General features: G+C 45.4%; 1 protein-coding gene across 1 annotated transcript in view; it reads left to right on the forward strand.

Annotated features, from left to right (window-relative positions):
* Herp (Homocysteine-induced endoplasmic reticulum protein) overlaps nucleotides 1–23,678 on the forward strand; it is a 63,831-nt gene that overhangs the window by 22,288 nt on the left and 17,865 nt on the right. Inside the window, exons 6-8 of the mRNA XM_072287769.1 lie at nucleotides 2,516–2,653; nucleotides 8,852–9,020; nucleotides 14,193–14,335. Of these exons, the coding sequence (XP_072143870.1) occupies nucleotides 2,516–2,653; nucleotides 8,852–9,020; nucleotides 14,193–14,335 (450 nt within the window). The remainder of the gene's footprint in view (nucleotides 1–2,515; nucleotides 2,654–8,851; nucleotides 9,021–14,192; nucleotides 14,336–23,678) is intronic.

A 23,678-nucleotide genomic window follows, 5' to 3' on the forward strand; every position in this document is an offset into this window, starting at 1 on the left:
ATACAGAAACCGCTATTGCATTTTTACTTCATGCTACAGGTTTTGGAACTTGGCACCTTGGTATGCACCCACAAGTCAAGTATTCCATAAGCAACTATGCAAATTTCATTTTTGATTGGTAGTATTGAACTTACGTTGCAGCATTCTGTATTTGCAATATGTGTCTTTCCATAAGGTAGTGAAATCCTACAACATCAACTGTGCATTTTGCTTAGAAATTTTAGCACTTCACATTTTAGCTGCTCTTATGATTTCATCATGCACACGTTGGCAGGGTAGGCGTAATTTGTATGCTGCTGCTTGCCACCTGCCTTTCCCATCTTTTGCGCTGTTCCCTTCAAAGATGTTGCCTTACCAACTTGCTCGGATCCAGACCTCAGTGTAAATACCATATTTATTGACTACTTTCTGCTTTATGGCTACATAGTTGGCAAGTTTATGTACAGTTGGAAACCAACGTTTGGAGATGATAGATGCTATTAAACAAAATTTTCACAGCCTAGGCATGCACACTGAAGTCAAGTGGTAGAGCCCAAGTTAACATGTTTGACCAATGCAATGCACTGTCACAATTCCACATTGGACAGCTGTACCAGAAATCTTTGATTTTTGCTGACGCTGTGTACCCTAAACTTTTGCTTCTGAGGGTAGATATGATGTCACTTCTGGTTTACATGATTGCTTGGTTTCACTGCTTCGGTATCTAACCTTCTAGAGCAGGGGCTTGCCTGTGTGATCTATATGTTTCCAAGATAAGCCATCCTTTTTAAGAACAGACCCTGCATCTTTACTGGTATTACACAGTTGCTTATTACTTTGGAACACACATCGCCTAGAAGGTATGGGCAGACAAGAAAAAGGGTCCTGTTTGTGATGGCAAAGCGACCATGTGCCAAATTGACAACGAAGAACTTGATACTAAGGCCTCCAAAAATTTGTTTACCCAACAGAAGTGTCATACATTAGAAGTGCCTAGTAGCTAAAATGGCAGCAAGCCATTGCTTAAACAAATGTGAATTACGAAATGGGCACAGGGCTTTATAGAGAGTAAACTATAGTGGTATTTAGAGTTTAAGTGGTGACATGATCTTGGTATTGTCATGCAGTGCAAATGTTACGCTCAGTGAGCTGTATTGCTGGTACAACAGAGTAAATTTTAAGTACGTTCATGTCACTTGTAGCTACAGTCGAATCCACTTATAGCGATACCAGTTTTAACAACATATCGGTGATAAAATGAAAAGCTGCTGCACCGTCAACTTCTGTATGTTTTATATGGAGAAATAACCCACTTACTACAATGTCACTATGCCACATCGTCGGTTATAACGATGAAATCTGGCTGCTGGGTGTCCATGCCAAAAGGTAATGAAATGCAAGCCGCTGCACGATCGCCCGCCACCCCAACTGCTGCCGCACGCATCTCTGCGGTCACCCTTCCACCCCTCCAACACGTATGGGCTGCGCCCATAGCTCTGCGCCACGCCACCCTCTGAAACACAAATGGACCATGCCAACTTCGCTGATAACGCTGCCGGCTCTGCCAGAGAGTGCTGCTCCCAGATTGCTTGCTGAGACCTCATTCTGCGCAATTCTGCTAACGAATGAAGTCGCTCGTGCTTGTCTTTGTTCATTGCATTGAAGTCGTTCTTGGCCACGTGGTTTCTCAGCCTCGTTTTACTCACCGCCAAACTGGAAGATGCACTACATTGCCGGTGAAAAGAAAGCACACTGCTATAGATTTGAAAACAAAGTGCTTCTAACCAATCAGGCGATCGTCGCAAACGTGCTTGTATCAGATAGCAACAGAGACGGCCACGATGGCAGCGCTGACGCGGTAGGGCAGGCTGCCCCAACATTGTCCCCGCAGGAGGTCCTGTAGATGATTGAGTCCCTCATGGGCTTGTTTTCGCAAGGGACCTTCTGCTTCACTACATGGAGCACCTGGATACCTTGGAGAAGAATGTCAGCAAGCTTCACATAAACCAAGCAAGGCTGACGGACATGCAGTTGTCTCCTGCAAGCCAGTGGAAAGTATGTGGCGAGATGCTTGTGGCCATCTCGTCCCAGCGTTTCTTCTGGATTTCTCAAGCTGAGATGCTGCCGCAGCAACCTTCCCGCATTTTTTAAAAGCCGCCTTTTGGGGCCACCAAAGCAATGCCTTGGCAGAGCTCGTATGTCACTTGCCACCCATAACCCCCTCTTTGCAGTTGTTATAGCAGTTAAACAGTTAAACGAGTCAGCACAATCAGAAGCTGGATGGAGAAAGGTGGTGGGGAGGAGAACTGGTCTCCCCACCATTATAGTATTTTTCGAAACAGCTACACCATCCCCATTCTAATTTTTCCTCTTTTTTTTTTTTTCATGCGACCCAGTTATAACAATGGAATTTTCGTGGCACTTGAATATTGTTCTAAGTGGGTTTGACTGTATCTTTAGATCTAAAATGTTTTAAATGCACATTTACCCAATCTTATGCATATGGTGCTTCATTCTCGGCTGGCTCTTTTCACAGCTCTGGTGCAGTGCCCAATGGTCAGATGCCTTTTGCTGTGGGAATGCCAGCAGGAGCATCAAGCCCCGAGCAGCTGATTCAGCAGGTGGCTCTTGCTCAGCAATTGTATGCACACTACTTCACCCAGTACATGCATCTGTAAGTGTCACATCTATGCCATTTCTAGTACTGGCATGCTGGCATGTGGTGTGTGCTGTCATTTCAAAGTGTTGTTTCTTGGACCATTTGGAAGTCTCTCGCATATGTACAATGAACTACTGTGTTAACCTCTTTTTCACACACTGGCCCTTTCTCAGCTAAAAGTAAATGCTTTACATTGTGCCATGAAAAAATATACATATATACAATATTCAGACGAATATTTCAAATGTTCAAGTACCTAGTTTTCAAATTGAATATGAGTATGGGCTTGCAGACAGCGAGGGTGCACTCTTTTGCAGGTGCCACCCCCAATCTGAGCTTATTGCTTGGCAGCAAATGCGACGACTGGCAGATGTCTCTGAGATGTCTCTGGTCCAATGCCTCTGAGTTTATGGGCATTTGATGTAAAATAAGGCACAGGTTGGCGAGAACAGACAGCTAGTGGGAATTACCCAATTTTCCATGTTAGCGTGAGCCAAATACACAACTTAACTTTTTCTAGTCACAATGTAACTGCGATGTTCCAACATGTTAATATAATGAAACTTACTATTGAATGCATGTGTGTTATTATTTGATATTCAAAGCCAAGTATTCATATTCAAAAATTTTGATATTTGTACACCCCTACTTAATTCCTGTCCTGATCACCGTTACTTCATGACTGCCACAAAAGCTAGTGTTCTTTCACACTTCAATTCTTCATGCCTGATAATGTAGCTTTGATTAGAATTCTAATGATGAATGCTACTCTGGCTAGCAGAATCATCACATTATAATATATATATATATATATATATATATATGTATATATATATATATATATATATAGTTATTCTAGGTCATAATTTAGATAACAAGGATATCTGATATGATCCTGTGAGATTAATATTGTTACAGATGAGATAGATTTATTTACAAAATGATCGAGGGGGCGTATAGACGAGATCGCAGGCAGTCAGGCCTTTTTTACACCGCGCGCAGTTCTTCCATCTCCTCTTCTTCGGCTCTGCCGCGCAGCGTAACATCTTCCTCCAGCACAGATGAAGCTTGTCGAGCGAGCTAGGGATCCACATAATTGGTTGTTCTTGATTCGGGAACCCTATGATGGTAGTGCTTTAGACGAGCCGCATGAACCACTTGTGTCTTCCGCGACTGGCGATTATTGGTGGTCAGTTTGGCGATGATGTAGTTGACGTCACTTAATCGGCTGAGTATCACAAATGGACCGCTGTACATTGAGACGAACTTGCGATACAAGCCTTTCTTCCGTAGAGGTGTCCACAGTAACACATGATCGCCAAAAGCGAAAGAGACATGTATATGCCGGGCACCATAGCATGCCTTGGTTGAAACTTGCGAAGGCAGTGTTCGTAAGTGAGCGAGCCGACGTGCTTCTTCGGTACGACACAATGTCTGCGAAGTGGATGTGCCTTCGTTCAGTAGCAATGGCAAAATTGTGTCCAAGAACGTTTGGGGACTGCGAGCATACAACAGATAGAAAGGTGCATACCCTGTTACTTCGTGCTTGGCTGTATTCTATGCGTATGTGACAAAGGGCAGCACAACATCCCAATTCCTGTGATCAGCTGAGATGTACAGTGACAGCATGTTGGCAAGCGTATGATTCGTGCGTTTGGTGAGGCCATTTGTTTGTGGGTGGTATAGTGTTGAATGGCGATAAGTAGAACCGCAAAGGCGCGGCAGTTCTTCAACAACGTCGGCAGTGAATTGCTGTCCACGCCCACTTATAACAACACGTGGAACGCCGTGACGCAGGATGATAGAAGGAAGCAGAAAGCACGACACATTGGTGGCGGTAGCAGATGTAAGCGCTGCAGTCTCAGTATAACGCACCAAGTAGTCAACTCGTACAATAATCCAGCGACGACCGGTAGAACTCTTGGGAAGGGAGTCGAGCAAATCGATACCAACTTTTTCAAATGGTAAGGTAGGTGGTTTCACTAGTTGCAAAAAGCCTGCAGGAGGCGTCCCCGGCTTCTTATGACATTGACAACCTAGACAACTTGCAATGTACTTTCTTGTGCTCTTCCATAGCTTCGGCCAATAAAAGCGCTGGCGTAATTGATGAAGCATGCGAGCAAAGTCAAAATGACCCAGGGTGATGTCATCATGCATGGCGCGAAGAATAGCAGTACGCAGGCGTTCGGGAATGACTAGGAGCAAGGAAGCGCCTTCGGCAGAGTAATTCTTTTTGTAAAGCAGGCCGTTACACAGCGTGAAGGGTGTTGTCTGGCCTGACGTGCGGGCAGCCTCCAATAGGGGTATGAGTGTAGGATAACGATGTTGTTCACATTCAAAGGTGCTGAGGGTAGGAAACTCTGTAATGCTGGCAAGATAGTCATCGAAGTCGTCATCATTAGCGGTGGAGTGCGGCAACAGGAGACGAGACAAGCAGTCGGCATCGATATGACACTGACAGCTCTTGTAGCCGACAGAAGAGGTACATTCTTGAAGGCTGCCAGCCATCTGGAAGGATCCCGCAGTCCAACAAGCCAGCAAAGGGAATGATGATCCGTCACTATCTTGAAATGGCGACCATTCAAATATGGCCAAAACTTCTGGATGGTGAAGACTACTGCCAGGCATTCCAAATCGGTGACGGTGTAATTTCGCTCCGCTCTCATCAGTGTCTGACTTGCGTATGCAACAACGTGCTGGCACCCATGATGAAGTTGAATGAGGACAGCGGCAACGCCCACACCACTAGCATCAATGTGCAGCTCAGTCATGGCCTCGGGATCGAAATGGCGCAAGACAGGCCCAGAAGTTAGTAGACACTTCAGCTGTCATAACGCGTCCACGCACCCTGTAGTCCACACGTAGGGATTGTCTTTGCGACAGAGGCACGTGAGTGGGTGAGCAAGTTGGGCGAAGTTCTTAATAAACCGGCAGAAGTATGAACACAGGCCAAGGAAACTACGGAGGTCTTTCGCTGTCTTCGGTTGGCTAAAATCGCGCACTGCAGCAATCTTTTCAGGGTCAGGTCGAATACCATCTTTGTCGATGAGAAAACCGAGCATGAGAGTCTGGCGCTCACCGAAGTGACATTTCTTTGAGTTTAAAACCAGTCCAGCGTTTTGTGTGCGGTCCAGTACGACAGCAAGGCGCTGATTGTGCTCCTCAAGTGTTTTGCCAAAAATTATTACATCGTCGAGGGAGCACATACAGATCTCCCATTTCAATCCCTGCAGCACTGTGTCCCTAAACCTTTCAAAGTTGCTGGCGCATTGCATAAACCTAAAGGCATGACATTAAACTCGAAGAGACCGTCTAGCGTCACAAAGGCAGTTTTCTGTTTATTTGTCAGGTGCTCCGGTATTTGCCAGTATCCCAATCATAAGTAAATGGAGAAGTAGAAGGCTGCATGAATGCAATCGAGAGCATCGTCGGTGCGTGGCAGAGGGTGTACGTCTTTCGTTGTGGCTGCGTTAAGTCTTTGATATTCAACACAGAATCTCCAAGAATTGTCCTTTTTCTTAACTAATATCACTGGAGCTGCCCAGGGACTGCAAGACTCCTGGACAGCACCTTTCCACAGCATTTCTTGAACTTGCTCAGTGATTACTTTTCGTTCTGCGGGAGAGACGCGGCACGGCTTCTGGCAAATAGGAGTCGCTTGGCCCGTATTTATGCGGTGTTGCATTTGCGAATCAGGAAGCGAAATTGAACACTCATCTTGCGTGAAATCAAATACTGGCGCATAGCGGACAAGCACTTTTTGCAATTCTTTCCACTCTGAAGAGGATAGTGACTTGTGCGTCATGCGGTAGAATTGCATAGAGAAGTCACAATCTGCTGCTTTCACGTTAGTAGAAGCATCAACGCCGTCAGTACTGACAGTCGCTTCCGAGTCGAAGGTAACCAGCTTGAGTCCCGTCGGCAGTAAAACTTGCTCTAAAGACGCGTTCACCGTCCACACGTGAGCACGACCGTCTACACATTCTATAACAGATTGTGGAACCAGTACATTTTGCTTCAACATAGTATGGGAGTACGGCTCAATTAAACCATGACAGCGATGCGGAGGGCAATCCGTGGAAGTCACCGAAACAAATGTCGCAGTCTGAGCTGGTAAAAGGACATCGTAAGACACAGAAAATACACCCTGCTTGTCCACGCCAGATACTGCTGGTGTGGGTGTTATCACATGACTTTGAAGAGAAATTTCACCAGCCCTACAATCTAACATTGCACCACACTCACTATAGCAGAGCAAACTCCAATGGGTCGCAGCGGTTCGCCCCCAACTCTACCAAAGTTGTTATGGATGAGATGGATTTATTTACAAAATGATCGAGGGGGCGTAGAGACGAGATCGCAGCCAGTCGGGCCTTTTTTACACTGCGCGCAGTTCTTCCATCTCCTCTTCTTTATCTCCGCCGCGCAGCATAACAATATCATTTAGATTTGACTGTAAGTGAATAAATTCACTTGACCCAATTGAGGCAGGTACGTGCTAATAAAATTCTGCATGTAGTTGTTGGCAGATAGTTATTAGTTCAAGTAACTAACAGTAGGCATTATGATAGCAGCTAGCAGCTGTCCGCACTTTAAATTTCCACCTTTTTCTTTTACACTTCCGTAGCACTGCAACGGCATTTGATATAGTGGATATGCAGTGGAATCTAGATAAATGGAAATCGCTTTAACGGAACTGCCACTGAACGGAATGTCATCCTGATGATTGGTTGGTTGGTTTTGTATTCATGCAGTGCTCTCTGCAACGTCTCTCAGTAAGTGGAACTCCTGATAAACGGAACCAATTTCCCTGGTCCCTTCAAGTTCAAGTCCGCTGTAAAAGCAAAAGTTCCTAGTCTTCATATGTATAGTGGCTTAAATGCTACTAGCACAAACAAGCACTGGCAGTGAGAAAATATGTAGATCAGTATTTTTTTTTTCTTTTTCAGTGCTAACCACACTACAGCCTTGAATTGAACTCCACAGTTTATTTTCCTCATTTGATACACTCATCCTTCATTTCAATTCCACAGTTAATTTTTCTCTTTTTTGCCTTTGTGGCCATTCTTTAGTGCAGGAACTAGGTTTGATGGAAGCTGGTTTGTCTGCTGTACCTGTATTTATTGCTTGCCCCTCTTTAACATGGACTTTATAAAATTTTTACAGCAAAGTGTTGTCCCTAATTTGGTTTACTGGTTGCTACTTATTGCACTAGTCAGTTTGGTATTTCTAGATAACAAAATTTGTCGGTCAAACGGGGAGATGCCTTAATGAACGCCTGAAGGAGCACAACAACAATGTGCATAATACAGTAAAAGGGCATCTGGGCATCCACTGTAGAGACTGCGACACTAGGGCCTGCTACCCTAACTTTGCTAGAACACAAATTTTAAGTAAACATAGTAACCAACTAACCCGTGAAATCATCGAAGCAGCGCACATCGCCTGGTCAAAAGACGCATGCGTCAGTAGCACCTCCTTATCCATTACATCCAAAGAACTAGCATTTTTAGCGGGGGGGGGGGGGGGGGGGGGGACATGATGATTACAGGTATCTCCCCTGTTCAGTGCAACGTGTAGGAATGATTGTGAATATATGTATGGTTTTTTTTTTTTTTTTGGTTCTTCTGTTGGTTGGAGCTGTTATATATGCTTCGTTCCAAGCAATAAACTTCAGTTGCAAGTCAGCGCTCCTCCGTGTCGTTTCTCCCTGCTTGTCCCCGTGAACACCGCGCTGTTCTGTTTCAAATATGTCTTACCAACTCACCCAAATGTCTGTTTTAACTATTTTTTGCTGTTTTTGACACGAGATTGTAAATTCCCTGCTGCATAAAATAGAATAATATTTGGGTCACATGTTCACAAAAGCCTTGTCTACAGATCGGCAGTATTTTCTTTCTATACTTCAGAAAGTGTTTCAGGGCCCCTTTAAGTAAACTCAGGTGGTAAAAATTTTATCCAGAGTCCCCCACTAAGGCGTGCCGCATAATCAGATCGAGGTTTGGTTCATAAAACCCCAGAATTTAATGAATACACCCAAGAGCCAAACCACGTCGCAGTTATTTGCTTCACTTTTTCTTGGAACATTTCCTTTAGCACAGCTGAGCTTTCTTTAGCAAGACCGGCCATACATTTGATTGCTATTCTTTATCACAAATATTAGAGTGGGTTATCCCAAACTCCTTGCATAACTGGTGGTGTGTTCTGCTATAGCATGCACCAGGCAGCACCTGCCCCTGTGGCCCAAGCCAATGCTCCAGTTCCACCCAGCCCACAAGCTGCAGCGCCTGCTGCTCCTGCAGCGCCTCCTCCAGCACCACGCGTTGCCCCAGACAACAGAGGACCGCGCATGAATGCCCAGGGTGGCCCACTGCTGGATGAGGTTAGTCAACAGTGCCTTGTGGTGTTCATCATCCCACATGCTACAAGCAGCACCACCCACCGTGGTAGTTCAGGGTCTATGGCACTCTTCCGCTAAGCTCAAGGTCGTCGGTTCAATTTTCGGCTGTGGTGACAGTACTTTGATTGGGGCGAAATGTGAAAACATGCTCATGTACAGATTTAGTTGCATGTTAGAAAACCCCAGGGTGTCAAAATTAAACCAGAGCTCTCCACTAAACGTCTCTTATAGCTGTAAAGTTGCTTTGGAGCATTCGGACATTAAAGCCCATGAGTCAGTCAATTAGTCCATGAGCAACACTGGTTTTTTTTTTTCTCATATTTTCTTTTTACTCTACCCATCATGGCACGTGCTATGAGGTCAAGCTACCAGACTTTCTGTCAACAGCACATCAGCTATGCTACAATTTTACTAGCGGTAGCACCATGTAAACAAAATATGTCATGGCTGCTTTTTGATGATGCTGACTTTTCCAACATTTAAAAATTTCTTTTTTGTAATGCATTAGTGGTCATTAATTTCACGTGGAAATTAATGTTTAAGTAATGCAGTACAGACCACTTAAATGTAACCACTGATAGTGCAGGACCAGATATAACGCGGTCCTTTCTGACTCCCGTCAGAAAGGAATTTTTAGGTATAAACCAGTAGGCCAGTTAACCCAGTAGCCAAATTTAATTCTTATAACCTATAACACATGAGAACATTGAACTAAGCAGTTAATTTTACAATAGAACAAAAACATTCACAGGGCTGTGACTGCTTATTGTTACGTACAAGTATTGTTAAAACTGGTAATGGTATAAGTGGGTTCAACTGTACTTCATCCTGTCTAATTAAAATGCTCTGATGTCTGTGCACCCTCTTTTTTGTGCAGCTTGGTTATAGCAATTATTGGTTGTACAGTAAAACCCACTCATAATGATACCAGTTTTACCAATACATATGTGACAGCAATCAGTTGTACGTGTTCTATGGTGAAATAAACCACTTTCTGCAATGCTCCCATGTTGCATTATCAGTTATTACAATGTCTGGCTAATGGGTGTGCATGCCGAAAGGAAAAGGAGCGCAAAATCCATGAAAAAAAAAACCGTAGCTGCTGCGTTCATCTTCTGCTGTGGACCCCGCACAGCAGCTTTCGTCGCATCGCTCTACGAATCGCTGACCTTGCATGCCTCTCTTGTCGCCCTTCCAACCCTCCCATCGACCCCTTGTCGACCCCATCTATTCGTGTATCGGAGGGGTGGAAGAGAGGTGGTAAAAGGGCATGCGAGGCCGGTGATGTGTAGGACAATGTGGCAACGGCATGCCATGCAAGGTGCAGTGGCTAGCCTTTTTTTTTTTTTTTTTTTGGCCACTTGGGATTTTTCACAGACACCTAGAAGCCAGATTTAATTGTTTATCGCCAAATAATTCAGCATGGGAACATTGTAGTAAATGGCTTATTATGCCTGAGCGTATATGCCCCCACTTTGAAGATTTGTGATGTGGGTGTACGAAGCTCAGCGATAAAAGTAGGCACAGCGTCAAGAGTAAGGTCAGCGGTGCAACTGTCACAGTGGATGATGGAGGACCTAGATAAGAATAGGTGAGTGGCACTGCGGATGATGTCATCGGCACAGCTGGCACGGTGCCAACTCACATAAGTAGGTGGACGGCTTTAGTGCCCGACATAACTCTGCGCTCAGAGAGGCATGCAATCAATTCTGTATCAGCACTTGGAAAGAGCAATTGGATAAACAAGGATGACATAAATTAATGGCGTTTTTCACTGGTCGATTCAGAGCAGGATTTCTTGTTCCGTGGCAACGAATCTGAGTTTCACTGGTCGATGTGGAGCGGGTTCACGCTTTCCGCTGGTCATTTCGGATCAACTCGCTCCGCGCCGGATCGCTCCGACTTGCTCCACCACCGAGTCACGGATTCTGGCGGAAATAACTCGCGTCACTTCAGTCTTCAAGCAAAATCGGTAGCCTGTTGGTACGCACAACATTGTTTTGCTTCACAAGATGGCTGCATTTGGTGCTGCTGTAGAACTCGCGTTTAGCAATGAGAGCTCGTACGACAGCAATTACGAGGTGACACAGGTGCCGTACGAAGCCTTCTATGTAAGTTGTCCATGCACAATCCTTGCGGGCGCAACATCGAAATGACGGACTCTGCGACAGCTGTGGTCAAATTACGCATGGGGGACAGCGACTTCGGTTGCCGTGGAAACCTATAGCGCGGAAGTCGGGCACATGTTCCGAAACCGATTTCTGTGACGTGTACGCAGACTTCCTGTGTGATCCCCCGCAGAGCGTTCTTGCGCTGCGCTGGCCGATTCGGATTTTTGAAACCCGAGCGCTCGCTTGAGGATTTCGGCGGCCACTCCAGATCGACTAGTGAAAAATGCCATAAAGTACACTCACGCGAAATGCGGTTCACTTGGGGAACAAGGGTAGTGTGCGTGTGTGTTTTTACCATAGAACACACACAAAAGGTGCCTCAGTTGCTCATTGTTACAACTGAGTATTGTTAAAACCGGTAATGTCTGTAAGTGGGTTTGGCTGTGCTTCTTTCTAGTGAAAGTGTTTGGATGTTTGTCCCCTCTGCCTTTTTTGTGTAGCGCAATTATAACAATTATCAGTTATAACAATGGGATTTTCTTGGCACTTGAATATTGTTTAAGCAGCTTTGACTGTAACGATGGAATATTTTTGGCCTTCGCATATTCTTATAAATGGTTTCGACTGTATATAACATTATTACTGCGAGTCTAATACATAAGTGGACTGTCATACTTGGTGTACTTTTGGTATGGCATCATATGCGTTTTGTAATGTATGCATGGTAACGCAGATTGATGGGGTGCTGTTGGTATTTGACAGTAACTGCCTTTTATATTTTTCTAAAGCGATTAAATTAGAAAAGTTTGTAGATATATCAGGGTGTCTACCAACCGGGGAAACTGGGAAAACGGGAATTCTTACCGGCAATATATTATAGTCTGGAAATACTTAGGGAATTTGTGCTTCTAGCAGGGAAAATTAGCTGCAATTTTATTGAAAGGGAACGAAAGTCACAGTAATGCTGGCTTGCCTAACAGAGAGGGATCATAACGAATCGTCTTTTGATGCCATGCCGTCAGCTGAAGGAGTTGCCAGTGTACAGTCAATGACAGACTTTCCGGACGCCCGATGGCTCCGTGGCACCACCACGTACCCCATAGAGTCAATGTATGAGAACGTCTGAAATTTCGGACGCAAGAGCCCTTCGCCGTCCGATTTTCCTGACTTTTTGCCGTGACCGCAGGTCCAGAACGGCATTAATCAAAGCCACCACTGCCGCCATTTTGATTACCTCGCAGCCATCGTAAACAGGCCTAGCTGCTTCAGTGTTCGCTATTAAGCTTCTTGCCGTTTGGCGCCTTGTTTTTCATTGAAAGAATTCGCCGCTGTAAGTAATGGCACTGACTCAGTCTTTGTGGTCCTTGCGATTGGATTCGAAGCTTGGAAAGCACGACGCGTTGCATAATGCCGGTTCCCAAAGGTCAGCTTCGCCTCAATACAGAAATGTTACGCGGGGAAGCATTTGCGAAAATATTGCGGTGAAGCATAACAGGCATGGGGAGGGGCAATTGTCACGGGACACAGTATCTATTCCTTAATTATACACGTATCCATCCACCTTCACCTGTCACAGTACGAGCACCGATAATAAGTGTGCTGGTATGCCTTTTCGGATGTGCCTGTGGCGATTTGAGCTTTTAATGGCAGTAAAAGACATGCATTCATTTTTTTCGGACTGCCAGACTTTACTGACGTTTTCGCGGCCCCTAGGGAGTCCGAAAAATCAGACGTTGACTGTACAGCTGATGAAGAGGGTACTTCAAATGGTCCATGGGGCAAATGCACGGTGGAAGGATGACAAGAACAGAAAGGTCCTGCGCATTGAGGAATGAACAGGAAAGGAAGCATGCCACCGTTTCTTTCAAGGAGCTTGAGCTCAAAAAACAAAGTGTTGGCTGACGCTGAAATGCAGGTGTCCCTTATCCAAACCAAAATAAACTCTTTAAAGCAGTGAAACGCAACACTGAGGCATTGTGCGCAGGCTGAGAGTACGTCAAGACAGTTCAGGTTGACACACCAGCTGTTGAGAATCTCACTTGTGACAAAGTTTGGGCCTCATACCAATGAGCTTGCTATAAATTGATAAACATAGCTCATATTCCCTTCAATCGTGGTGTCTACATTTCTAGGCGCAACCTATTTTTGCTATTTCTGTGCAGTGGTAGTAAGGCATAGAGCACAAACATTAAGCTTAGGGCGAATCGAACATTCTGGTAACCTAAATTACTTCCATTTTGCTTCTGAGTGATATATATCATTAGAGTATCGCTTTGGTGAAGGCACTACCATGTTTTATGTGACTCTTGATGTGGGGCATGTCGGTAGCAACCTTGAAATATATATATTTTTCTCTTTCTTGAAATGCTTGAGGCCAATGAATAACTTGTGCATGTAATTCGAGCGGGGGATTTAATACTTTGTATGAAGAAACGTAGCATGACTGGCTTTACAATATTCAAATATTTAGTTACTCTGTAATTATAATGACTCATCATAAAATGCTCAACAAGTCATTCTATCACTTTGATTTGCTTTCAGTGGAATCTCAAGCACCACCTATGTTTCACACATACGTATTGACAGTTGATCATAATTCATGACTGAAGTGGATATTTGAACACATTTGTTTATGTATGCATCTCTTTTTTTTATTCATATTTGAGAATGTTCCACTCAATTTGCAATGAGTCTTGGCATTTTTTTTTTTTCAAAGACATTTTATTCGCTGTGCATCTTACTAACCCCTCTCTTCTGTTTTTTTTTTTTTTTTTTTTAAATAAAATAAATGATGCTCCTTACTATTCAAACTGGATTAAATCGTCTTTCAGCATGCTTACTAGAGAGTGACAGCATCGGGTGACATAGTATCAGCCTGTTTTGACGTAAAACAAAGTTTTGTGTCACTCAGGGAATTTTGCAAAAGCACTCTGGGAAAACCTGGAAAGCTCAGGGAATTTGGAAATGTCTACTTGGTAGACGCCCTGTATATAGGGCAAAGAAAGGGTCAGTGCTTGGTATGGAACTTGGCTGCTCTTCTCAGGAGGAAGAGGAAGCGGCTCAACGTGACTGGCTGGACTGGGTTTACACTGTGAGCAGGGCAACTGTCCTGCTGAGCATTGTCTACTTCTACTCCTCCTTCGGAAGGTTCCTTGTCGTCACTGGCATCGCTCTGCTTATGTACCTGTAAGTGCTTGTTTGCTTCAGTTTCTGGCATGTACCGTATTTATTTGATTATAATGCGAGGGTGCTAGTTGGGGGACCCGAGAAAAACTTTACCCTGTAATGCCTAATGTACCGTGTCGACTATGCTAAGTTTGATGCCTCAAAATTCTGATTGAGGTGTGGGAAACCTAATGCAAAGTGCATAGTTGCACTTTCAATATGCTGGAGTAAAGTTTAAGTTGTTAATAGTTTAACAAATAGCTTACTAATTAATTAATTTGTGCAGTAAATAAGTTATAACTGATAAATTATTTATTGCTTTTTTTCTACCGATGTACTCTCCGTGGCCGGAAATAAATGTCAAAGATTTGTTCTAGCCGACAGATTGCCCGAAATACCGAATAATAGAAAAACCCCTTCCCGGACTCGATGGGGACTGCCAAAAGGTTCAAATAATCAGGAGCCTGAAATACTGTATTCTCCAGAAAATAAGCGACCTTATTTCACAAGTAGCCAAGAAAGGTGTGCCGTATTCTTGAATTGTCACTTTCGGGGATACTTTTGATTTCGTGCGACTAGTGCAAGACGTATCGGCGTCTCAGAGCAACTGCATTCTTGGCACAGTGCCAAGCACACTATCTTTCGCATGGATAGCAAAAGACACATAGGCATCTACGAACAATGGCATTCGTGGAATGGTGCCAAGCACACTTGTCGCATGACTAGTGCAAGATGCATCAGCATCTACGAGAAAGCAACGGCTTTCTTGGGACAGTGCTAAGCACGCTATCTTATCACAGTGCCCATCAATGTGTCCGGGGCTGGTCAACCAATATATTGCAAATTTGAAAGTACAGTCAACGACCGATTTTTCGGACCTTCTAGGGAACGTAAAAACGTCCGAAAATTCTGGCAGTCGGAAAAAATGAATGCATGCAAAAAAACGCACCCTTTTTATTTTTTTCTCAGATCTAGAGGTAAAGGGCGAAGTAACAGGCTTCCGAAACCCTGCCACAGCATCAGTGAAGTGGCTATAAAAAGAGGCGTTCAAAAACTCTGTATGCAGCCGACTGCCGGTTTATTATGTACATGGGCATCGTCGGGCAGCCGGTGTTATTGCTGCAGTGGCTTGAAGAACTTGCCGATTGTTGTTTTGACGGCGTTCCGGTTGCATGCGATCATATTCGCCTCGATCTGAGCAAGGGTCATGTCAGCACTGTACACCGATGAAAGAGTCAACAGTGCTCGCGTCAACTTGGCGCCTGTAGGTGGCGCAGGCATTGGCTCCTCATTTTCAACATCGGAGTCTTCTGAATCCCCCACAACCCGACGGACTATTTCCTCGTCAGTCAGTTCTGCGCGGAAGTCGAGCTCGTTGTCAGCGTCAACAAACTGTTCAAAAGTTATTTCCGTGTGTATGGAAAACCCCAGCAGAGCGGAGGTCGTTGATCACGTCGTCTGACGGTACTGCTTTCCGCGCTTCGATGCCATTGGCGAGGACGACGAAGACGGAGTGGGCGCCATCGAAGGCAAGCGAAATCCTCAAGTTGCGAACAGTGGAGTTCGCTGACGAGCATCGAAGCACCTAGGCCTAACGTCGCAGAGCACACTTGACACAACAGACAACCACACACCACGCTAGCCAAAACGTGGCCTGCGCAAACAAACAAACAAAATGGCGCCGCTCCGGAAACTCCGCCGGAGGCGGAAGTGTGGCGATGAACATAGCCAGCGTGGCCAGACCAAATCGGTGTGTGACGACTAGATTCGGCTAGTTGTGCTTCAAAGCGGTGATATGCTTCGGCTGCAAGTGGATTTCCTTCTCAAGGGCGCTGCGCGAGGAGCCAAAAATTCCTTCCGTCCGTCAAAAAGTCCGGAAAATTGGACGGCGGGGGGTTCGAGCGTCCGAAACTTCAGATGTCCTTATACATTGATTCTATGGGGCTCGTGGCGGTGCCGCGAAGACGTCCGAAATATCAGGCATGTCCGAAAATTTGGGCGTTCGAAAATTCAGTCGTTGACTGTACCATATGCATTCGTGTAATGGCCGCAGGTTTTTTTCTTAGATTTGGGGGGGGGGGGGGGGGGGTAATTGGTGCTACGGCCATTACACAAAGAAAAAGACACATTTTTTTTTTTTTCCATAAATATTTTCGGTGGTACTTGCCCTTATTGAACTACAGTACTCGTTTGTACTGGCTCTGGCTATTGGCTATTCTCGTCGTGTGTCACCTGCCGGCTGGAATAAATGGCGACGCCTGACCGACCAGCGACGGCAGTGTGCTGGTCGGTCAGGCGTCGCAGAGGATGTGCTTTTGCTACCCGGAGATGCAGAAAACTCGGCACGGCTGCCTTGTTTTGCCACCAATTTAAAAAAAAAAGAAGCTTCGGAATTATCGCACCACACAACAAATAACACTGCTAACCTTCTCAAAAGTCAAGGGTGCGGCTAATACACGGGTAATTTTAAATATATTTTGGGGGGGATTTTTTTTTACAAATTTCTGGGTGCCACTTTTACATGTGTGCAGCCATTACACAAGTATATACGCCATTTTCGAAAGTGAATTTCTCAGAATACAGCCCAAGTTTGTTAACAAGTTGCTATGCACACATAAGCTTGCCTTTAGCGTACACAGTTCGTTGCCGCAAATTTCTAGCGATGCCTTTTACGGGTTTGTCCGTAAAGTAATGAGTCTGGGTCTGGTAAAAAGAATTTATTGATCCGATCAGCACATATTATTACAATTCTTAAATAGTCTCGTTGGGTGTCGATACACCGCTGCCAACGCGATTCCCATGCTACAAAGGCTCCCTGGCATTCAGCTGTCGTAACCTCTTTCAGAGACTGTGTGACAGCCTGTTGAATGGTGGGAACATTGTCAAAATGGTGACCTTTCAGGCTTCTCTTGAGCTTTGGGAACAGGAAAAAGTCTGCCGGGCTCACATTGGGGCTGCATGGTGGCTGCGGCAAGGTTGCAACCCCTATCCAGTTCAGGTAAGCGGTCACAACGAGGGCGGTATGGGCTGGAGCGTTGTCCTGGTGAAGCTTCCAGTGATCAGCAATCTTCGGTCGTTTCAGTTTGACGTCTTTGAGAAGGTGCTCAACGACTTCTTTGTAGACCACAGCATTGACAGTTCATCCCGGAGGTACAAATTCTTTGTGGACCACCCCACTATTCTCAAAAAAAGACAAAGAACATTGTCTTTAACTTGGACTTCGACATTCTCGCTTTCCTGGGTCATAAAGAGTTCGCAGTGTGCCACTCTGAACTTTGGCGCTTGGTTTCGGAGTCGTACTGGAACACCCATGATTCGTCACATGTTATTACGCCATCTAGAAAGCCCTGTTCACTTTCCAGCTGCACCAACATCTCACTGGAAACATCCACTCATCGTTGTTCTTGTCATCACTCAACACTTTTGGCACCAATTTCGAACAAGCCTTCCGTATGTTCGAATTGTGAGAAATACTTTTTGAACCATTGTTTTGTACATGTTGAGGTCTTCGGTGATTTATCTGATACTCAAACGATGGTCGGAGTCCAGGAGATTCATTACTTTGGCCACATTTTCATTAAAAACCACTTGTTGAAGGGCATGCAGATCGCGCCATGTCTTCTATGGTCTCCCATCCATTCTTGAACTTACTGAACCACCGGAAAACCTGGGCCCTTGACAGGGCATCGTCATTGCAAGCCTCCTTAACCAAGGCAAGCCTCTCGGAAGGGGTTTTGCCCAGCTGAAAGGAAAATTTAATTGTGTACCGCTGGTCCAGCGAACGCTCCATTTTTTACTCTTTCTGCCACTACAAAAACTTGAAAACAGCTTTTGTGCCACTTCAGATCCTCACTGCATTGGAGCTCGGATGCAACTGGTACCTGGTGCATTACTTAGCTTAGAACCCCCACCACAAGTCCAGCCTCCGGGGAGCGCACTACTGGCGACTGTAGCGCCGCACGGCAGGTAGTCTCATTACTTTATGGACAAACCCTGTGTGTTAATTCCTTTTCACACTTCTTTCGCTTTGTCAGTGGTTAAAGCGACTCTCCACTTGAGTTGTCAACAGGATCAGCCAGCCATGAATGGTGAATAAGAGAGGAAAAATCACGCAAATTGCAAATTCAGCCTTTACAACTTAGTGGCTTGGCTAGTGCTGGGGTTTGGCACAGTCGGTAACTAGTTGATCGACTAGGTTTCGCAAGTTTCAGTTTCGAGGAAGTGCCAGCTACATATCAAAACAAAATTCTCTATTTCTGCTTGACTCAGTGGCTAAATCAGCACATGGCTGTGCAGTGAGTGTCCGAATGATCACACATCTTGCTGTAAGGTCTATGAAATTTTAATCGTCCTTACAGTGCTTTAAACCTATGGGGCCAGCCATGGAGCTGTGGTGATTAGTTTGGTTGTGTCTCGCAGGCTGTTTCCGTTTGTCACACTCACAAAAACTGATGTCCTTCTGGTTTCCAATCTCTCAAAGGGCCACTGCTAGGTGCTCACTCATTTAGTGCTCACCAGGGTGCCATTACACCTGTTCACAAGTGGCCACTGGTATATACAGTCAAACCCACTTATAACAATATTCAAGTGCCACGAAAATTCCATTGTTATGACTGATAATTGTTATAACCGAGTAGCATGAGAAAAAAATTCAAAATGAGGAATGGCCGAGCTGTTCCGAGAAAACTATAATGGCGGGAAGGCCAGTTCTCCTCCCAACCACCTCCCTCCACCCAGCTTCTGATTGTGTGGGCTTATTTAACTTTTTACCTCTCCTTACTGTGCGCTCCGATCGCTTGTTAACAAGCCGCGGCTGTCAGCGTTCAACAATGGCGTTGCAAGAGGGGTCACAGGTGGCAAGTGACATACAAGCTCCGCTGAGGCTTCGCTTTAGTGGCCCCAAAAGGCGCCTATTAAAGAATGCTGGAATGTTGCCACGGCAACATCTCGCTTTAAGAAATCCAGAAGAAAGGCTGGGACGAGATCGCCACAAGCATCTCGCCACATAGTTCCCACTGGCTTGCACGAGAAAACCCCATGTCCGTCAGCCTTGCTTGCTTTATGCAAAGCTCGCCGACATCCTTCTCCAAGACATCCAGATGCTCCACGTAGTGCACCAGGAGGTGCCTCGTGAAAACAAGCCCCTGAGGGACTGAATCATCTGCAGGGCCTTCCACGGGAACAGTGTTGAGGCAGCCTGCCCTACCGCGTTAGCGCTGCCGTCGTAGCCGTCACTGTCGCTATCCGATACAAGTACGTTTGCGATGATCGCCTCATTGGTTAGAAGCACCTCATTTCCAAATCGTTAGCAGTACGTTTTCTTTTCACTAGCAACGTCGTGCTGTGCCGATGATCAGCGGGCAGATCAGCCATCTTCCGTTTCGGCGACAAGTCAAACGAGGCTGAGAAACCACGTGGCTAGGAACGACTTCGATGCAATGAACAAAGACAAGCGCGAACAACTTAGTCCGTTAGCAGGATTGCGCAGAATGAAGGCCCAGCCATGCCCAGCGAGCAATCTGGGAGCAGCGTTGTCAGTTCAGTTGGCGCAATCCATTCGTGTTTCGGAGGGTGGCGTGGCGCAGAGCTATGGGTACAGCCCATTCGTGTTCGGAGAGGTGGAAGGGTGATGAGAGAGATGCACGCGAGGCTGGCGTTGCAAAGAAGTGCGCGGCAGCATTCAGGGGTGGCAGGTGATCGTGCAGCTGCTCACATTTCACTTTTTATTTTTATTTTTAGGGATTTCGCATTCCATTACCTTTTGGCATGGACACCCAGCAGCCAGACTTCATCATTATAACCGATAATGCGGCATGAGGGCATTGTAGTAAGCAGGTTATTTTCCCATAGAAAACATACGAAAGTTGACGGTGCAGCAGCTTTTCATTGTTATAACCGATATATTGTTAAAACTGGTACCGTTATAAGTGGGTTTGACTGAACAAACAATGTCACCATAAACAAACAATGCTACCATGCCTGCGTTCTTTTCTTGAGACCTGCAAAGAATGGTTGCCCTTTGTTGGCGATAGGATGAAGGATTACTACAAGTTTCTGTCTCATTTGGTTCTTCTGATGGGCACACAATCGAGTTTTCTGGCATGCACTCACATACAGTTCGATTGCACTATGATGTACCGGCTGGTTGCTCTTCTGCAAGTGATTCAAGCAGTGATTGACATCATGTGCCACTCTACCATGAAGCCACACCTCAATGCAAAATTCACATATAACACATACCCCGACTTTACTGCTAAATTTTTTCGAATTTTTTGTAAGGGTTTTACATGCAAAATATGGTACATAAAACCATGCATCCCAATTACAGCTAGAGAAAATAAATTCTTGTGCTTTCAGTCACGTAAAACAGTCCGGTCTTCCACATGGCAGTGAGATCACCTCTTGATTATCACCAGCAAAACCTTGCATGGACTAGTCAGTGAGAGCATGTGTGCACTGTGTCACATCAATAACCTGGAAAGCTGGTAATCAAATGCATTTCACTGTAGCGGTTCTGGGGCCAGTTACACATTGTCACCTGATTCATCAAGTAACGAAATTGAAGCACCTTGAACTTGAACTGAGCTTCTTTCTTTTATCAGCATTAGGAGTGAGAAAAAATTGAGGAGCCATTCCACTATGTGAAGGTGGATGACCAGTGAAGCTGTAGCACATCACACAGGGTTAGGCAAGGGTAAATGTATTTATTTTCATCACTCGGTAATGGCAGTGACGATACCTATGTGATTACTGTGATATACACTGATTGGTTCAGTTGCAACCTCAGACGGAATCTTGGCCAAAGCTAAATTTATATACGACCATTGTTGAATAGTTGAGTGACTTGGATTGGTGTGGCACTTCAAACCAAAATTTTCTAGCACAAACTTGGTGAACCATTTCTTGTATGGGTTTGAAATGTCCATATTCAAGTCTCCAGCGATGATCACAGGAGTAGTATTATCACAGCTAACCCATGCAAAGTGTGGGGTCATGAACTTCTCGATGTCGCACCTGGGTATGCCGGGAGATATATGCAGACACATTCTTTGATAAAGTCAAAATGGATGCATGTACGCCGCTGGGTGGTTGGTCGGGCCAGATCGGTGTGGCACTGCAAGCGATATGTGCAACACGAAATGCACAAACCACTCCCTTTTCAGTCCCGACACATCCACATTGAAGTCACTGACAATGAGCGCAGGGTAGTGCCATCGCAACTAACCCACACAAAGTGAGCAGCCATGATGGCTCACAGTTTTCGACATGCTGTTCTCTATATTGTATGCGGGATAAGAAAGAATGTAAGCACTGTTTGCTTCACTTTGCTGAGTGCTTGTAGCCTCGCCTTACAGGGCTATGAGCCATTGCATATTTTGCTTGCTTACGGGGGTACAGTAAAACCTCGTTAAGCTATACCCGCTTAAAAAGTAGTTCCATTTTAAAAGTAGTAAAGTCAAATCCCCAATTCAGCCGCCATTGAACATAATGTGTTTTGTATCCACATAAACCGTACCAGCTTATTTCATACACATCGGTAAACACTTAGTATTTCCACATTTTTTTCGTGCAAACACGGTTGAGCGTAGTCTCCATCTGGTTGCCCGGCAGAACAACAAGCCTCAGAGATTGGAACCGTGGATCAGAACAACGGCCTCCAAGCGTCCTGTGCGTTTGCGCGTGAAGCCACATCATTTCAGCGCCATGCCAGAGAGCGTTGTGACGTCGTGCAAACAAGGACTCTTGTCCTGCCGAAGCTCGGATAAAAAAGACTGAGTGCTCAGCATAGAAGAAAAATTAGGCATTGTTCGTGCTATCGAACGTGACACGAAGAAGTCGGCGCTGGCATGCAACAGGGTTGACTACGGTGTGTGGCATTTGGAATGCGAAGCAGTTCCTCGACAGCGCTGCTGCAACCTTGAAGAGATGTCGGCTACGAGGTTCGACTTTTTGCCATCGTTGCCTCTATTATTGCCGAAGCATCGCCTAGCAACAGTGATGAGGATGACATGCAAAGCGACAGCACGGGCGATTCAGGCCCAACAGTGGCCGAAGCTGCGCATTACATCAGCCTCGTGAATGCAATCGTCACGACAAGAACAGCACCCCGCAATAAAAAAAGGCGCCCTGCGACATCTGCAGCGCTACCGCGCCCGTGCACGGAGAATATGCAACGCCAACGAGGAATCTGCCATGTGAGTGTTTGCCGAGAAGAGGGGGCCGGCTGAAAAGCTGGCTTGTAGCTTCAGTAAGTTTGAGGCCGCAGTCATCGCTGCTAGGCCGCCAAGGCATCAAACTAAAATAACACTTTTGTCGCCTGAAGGGAATAAATACTGCACGTTTTTTCCCCCTTCCATTGCACACTCTCCGAGTTCCACTTTTAACAGATAAGTGGGCGATCTCATGCTATTTCGGTTAAGCAGTACTACTGTTTAGTACATACTTTTTCCGAGCTCCGGCCAACTACGGTTTAAAGAGGTTTCACTGTATTAGTCATTGATGATGACAGTTTTTCTTGACCCACACGAAAAATACACAGAACCCTTGCAATATACAGCTTTGCTGTAAAAAATTTGGAGGGTGCTTAAGCTTCACCTTCAAGAGTGGAACGCGATAGCATTCAAAGACCCCTGAGTGCTTCTCGTGCTTCCTGGCAACTGCAGCTTATGTAACTGTAATGTTCACCAAGAAACGCTGGCGGCGAATGCTATGCATGAAGGTGAGCTTTGTGGTTCTTTTTTGGTGGTGTGCAAGGAACCGAAGCGTCCGCGCCGCTTCTACTAAGACCTCAAATGGTGGCTGGAAAACGCTATTGCATTATAAGGGGTTTTTGAGTTTCCACGTAACAGAATTGTGTTTTCTCATATATTCAAATTACAATCCAACACTATCATGTCTGTAGGTTGTGTGTAAGTCGTACTTTACGATTTTTCTTGTATTTTACCTTGAGAAATTGAATTAGTTCAGTAATTTCGTTGCACCACATGGAAGGCCTGTGCGGTTGGGTATGCGTGGTTCGAAATTCACCGACACCAGATTTTCTGTGACACTGGGCCCTTAATGCAATAGCATTAAAAGTCTATGTGTGTGAAGTGTGGGAAGCTGGCCACAGGGTAGAGATAGAGAGGGCCTGGGAGAGCTTAGAAGAGTGTGTATGTGTGTGTCTGCATATATCATATATAGCGCAACTGATCCGGACCACCGTCGGGTGCACTTCGCTCCTTGAAGAGAGAGGATGTGTTTCAAGTAAGCTCCTGAACAACACTCTTTGTGATGTTGTGAATGTGGTTTAAATCATGGATCTGGGACTTCAAAGAAGTGCAATGGAATGCTAGTGCATTTCTCTCACATTTATTGCTAAATT

The sequence above is a fragment of the Dermacentor andersoni genome, chromosome 1 (genome assembly GCF_023375885.2).
Source record: "Dermacentor andersoni chromosome 1, qqDerAnde1_hic_scaffold, whole genome shotgun sequence".
Lineage (NCBI taxonomy): Eukaryota > Metazoa > Arthropoda > Arachnida > Ixodida > Ixodidae > Dermacentor > Dermacentor andersoni.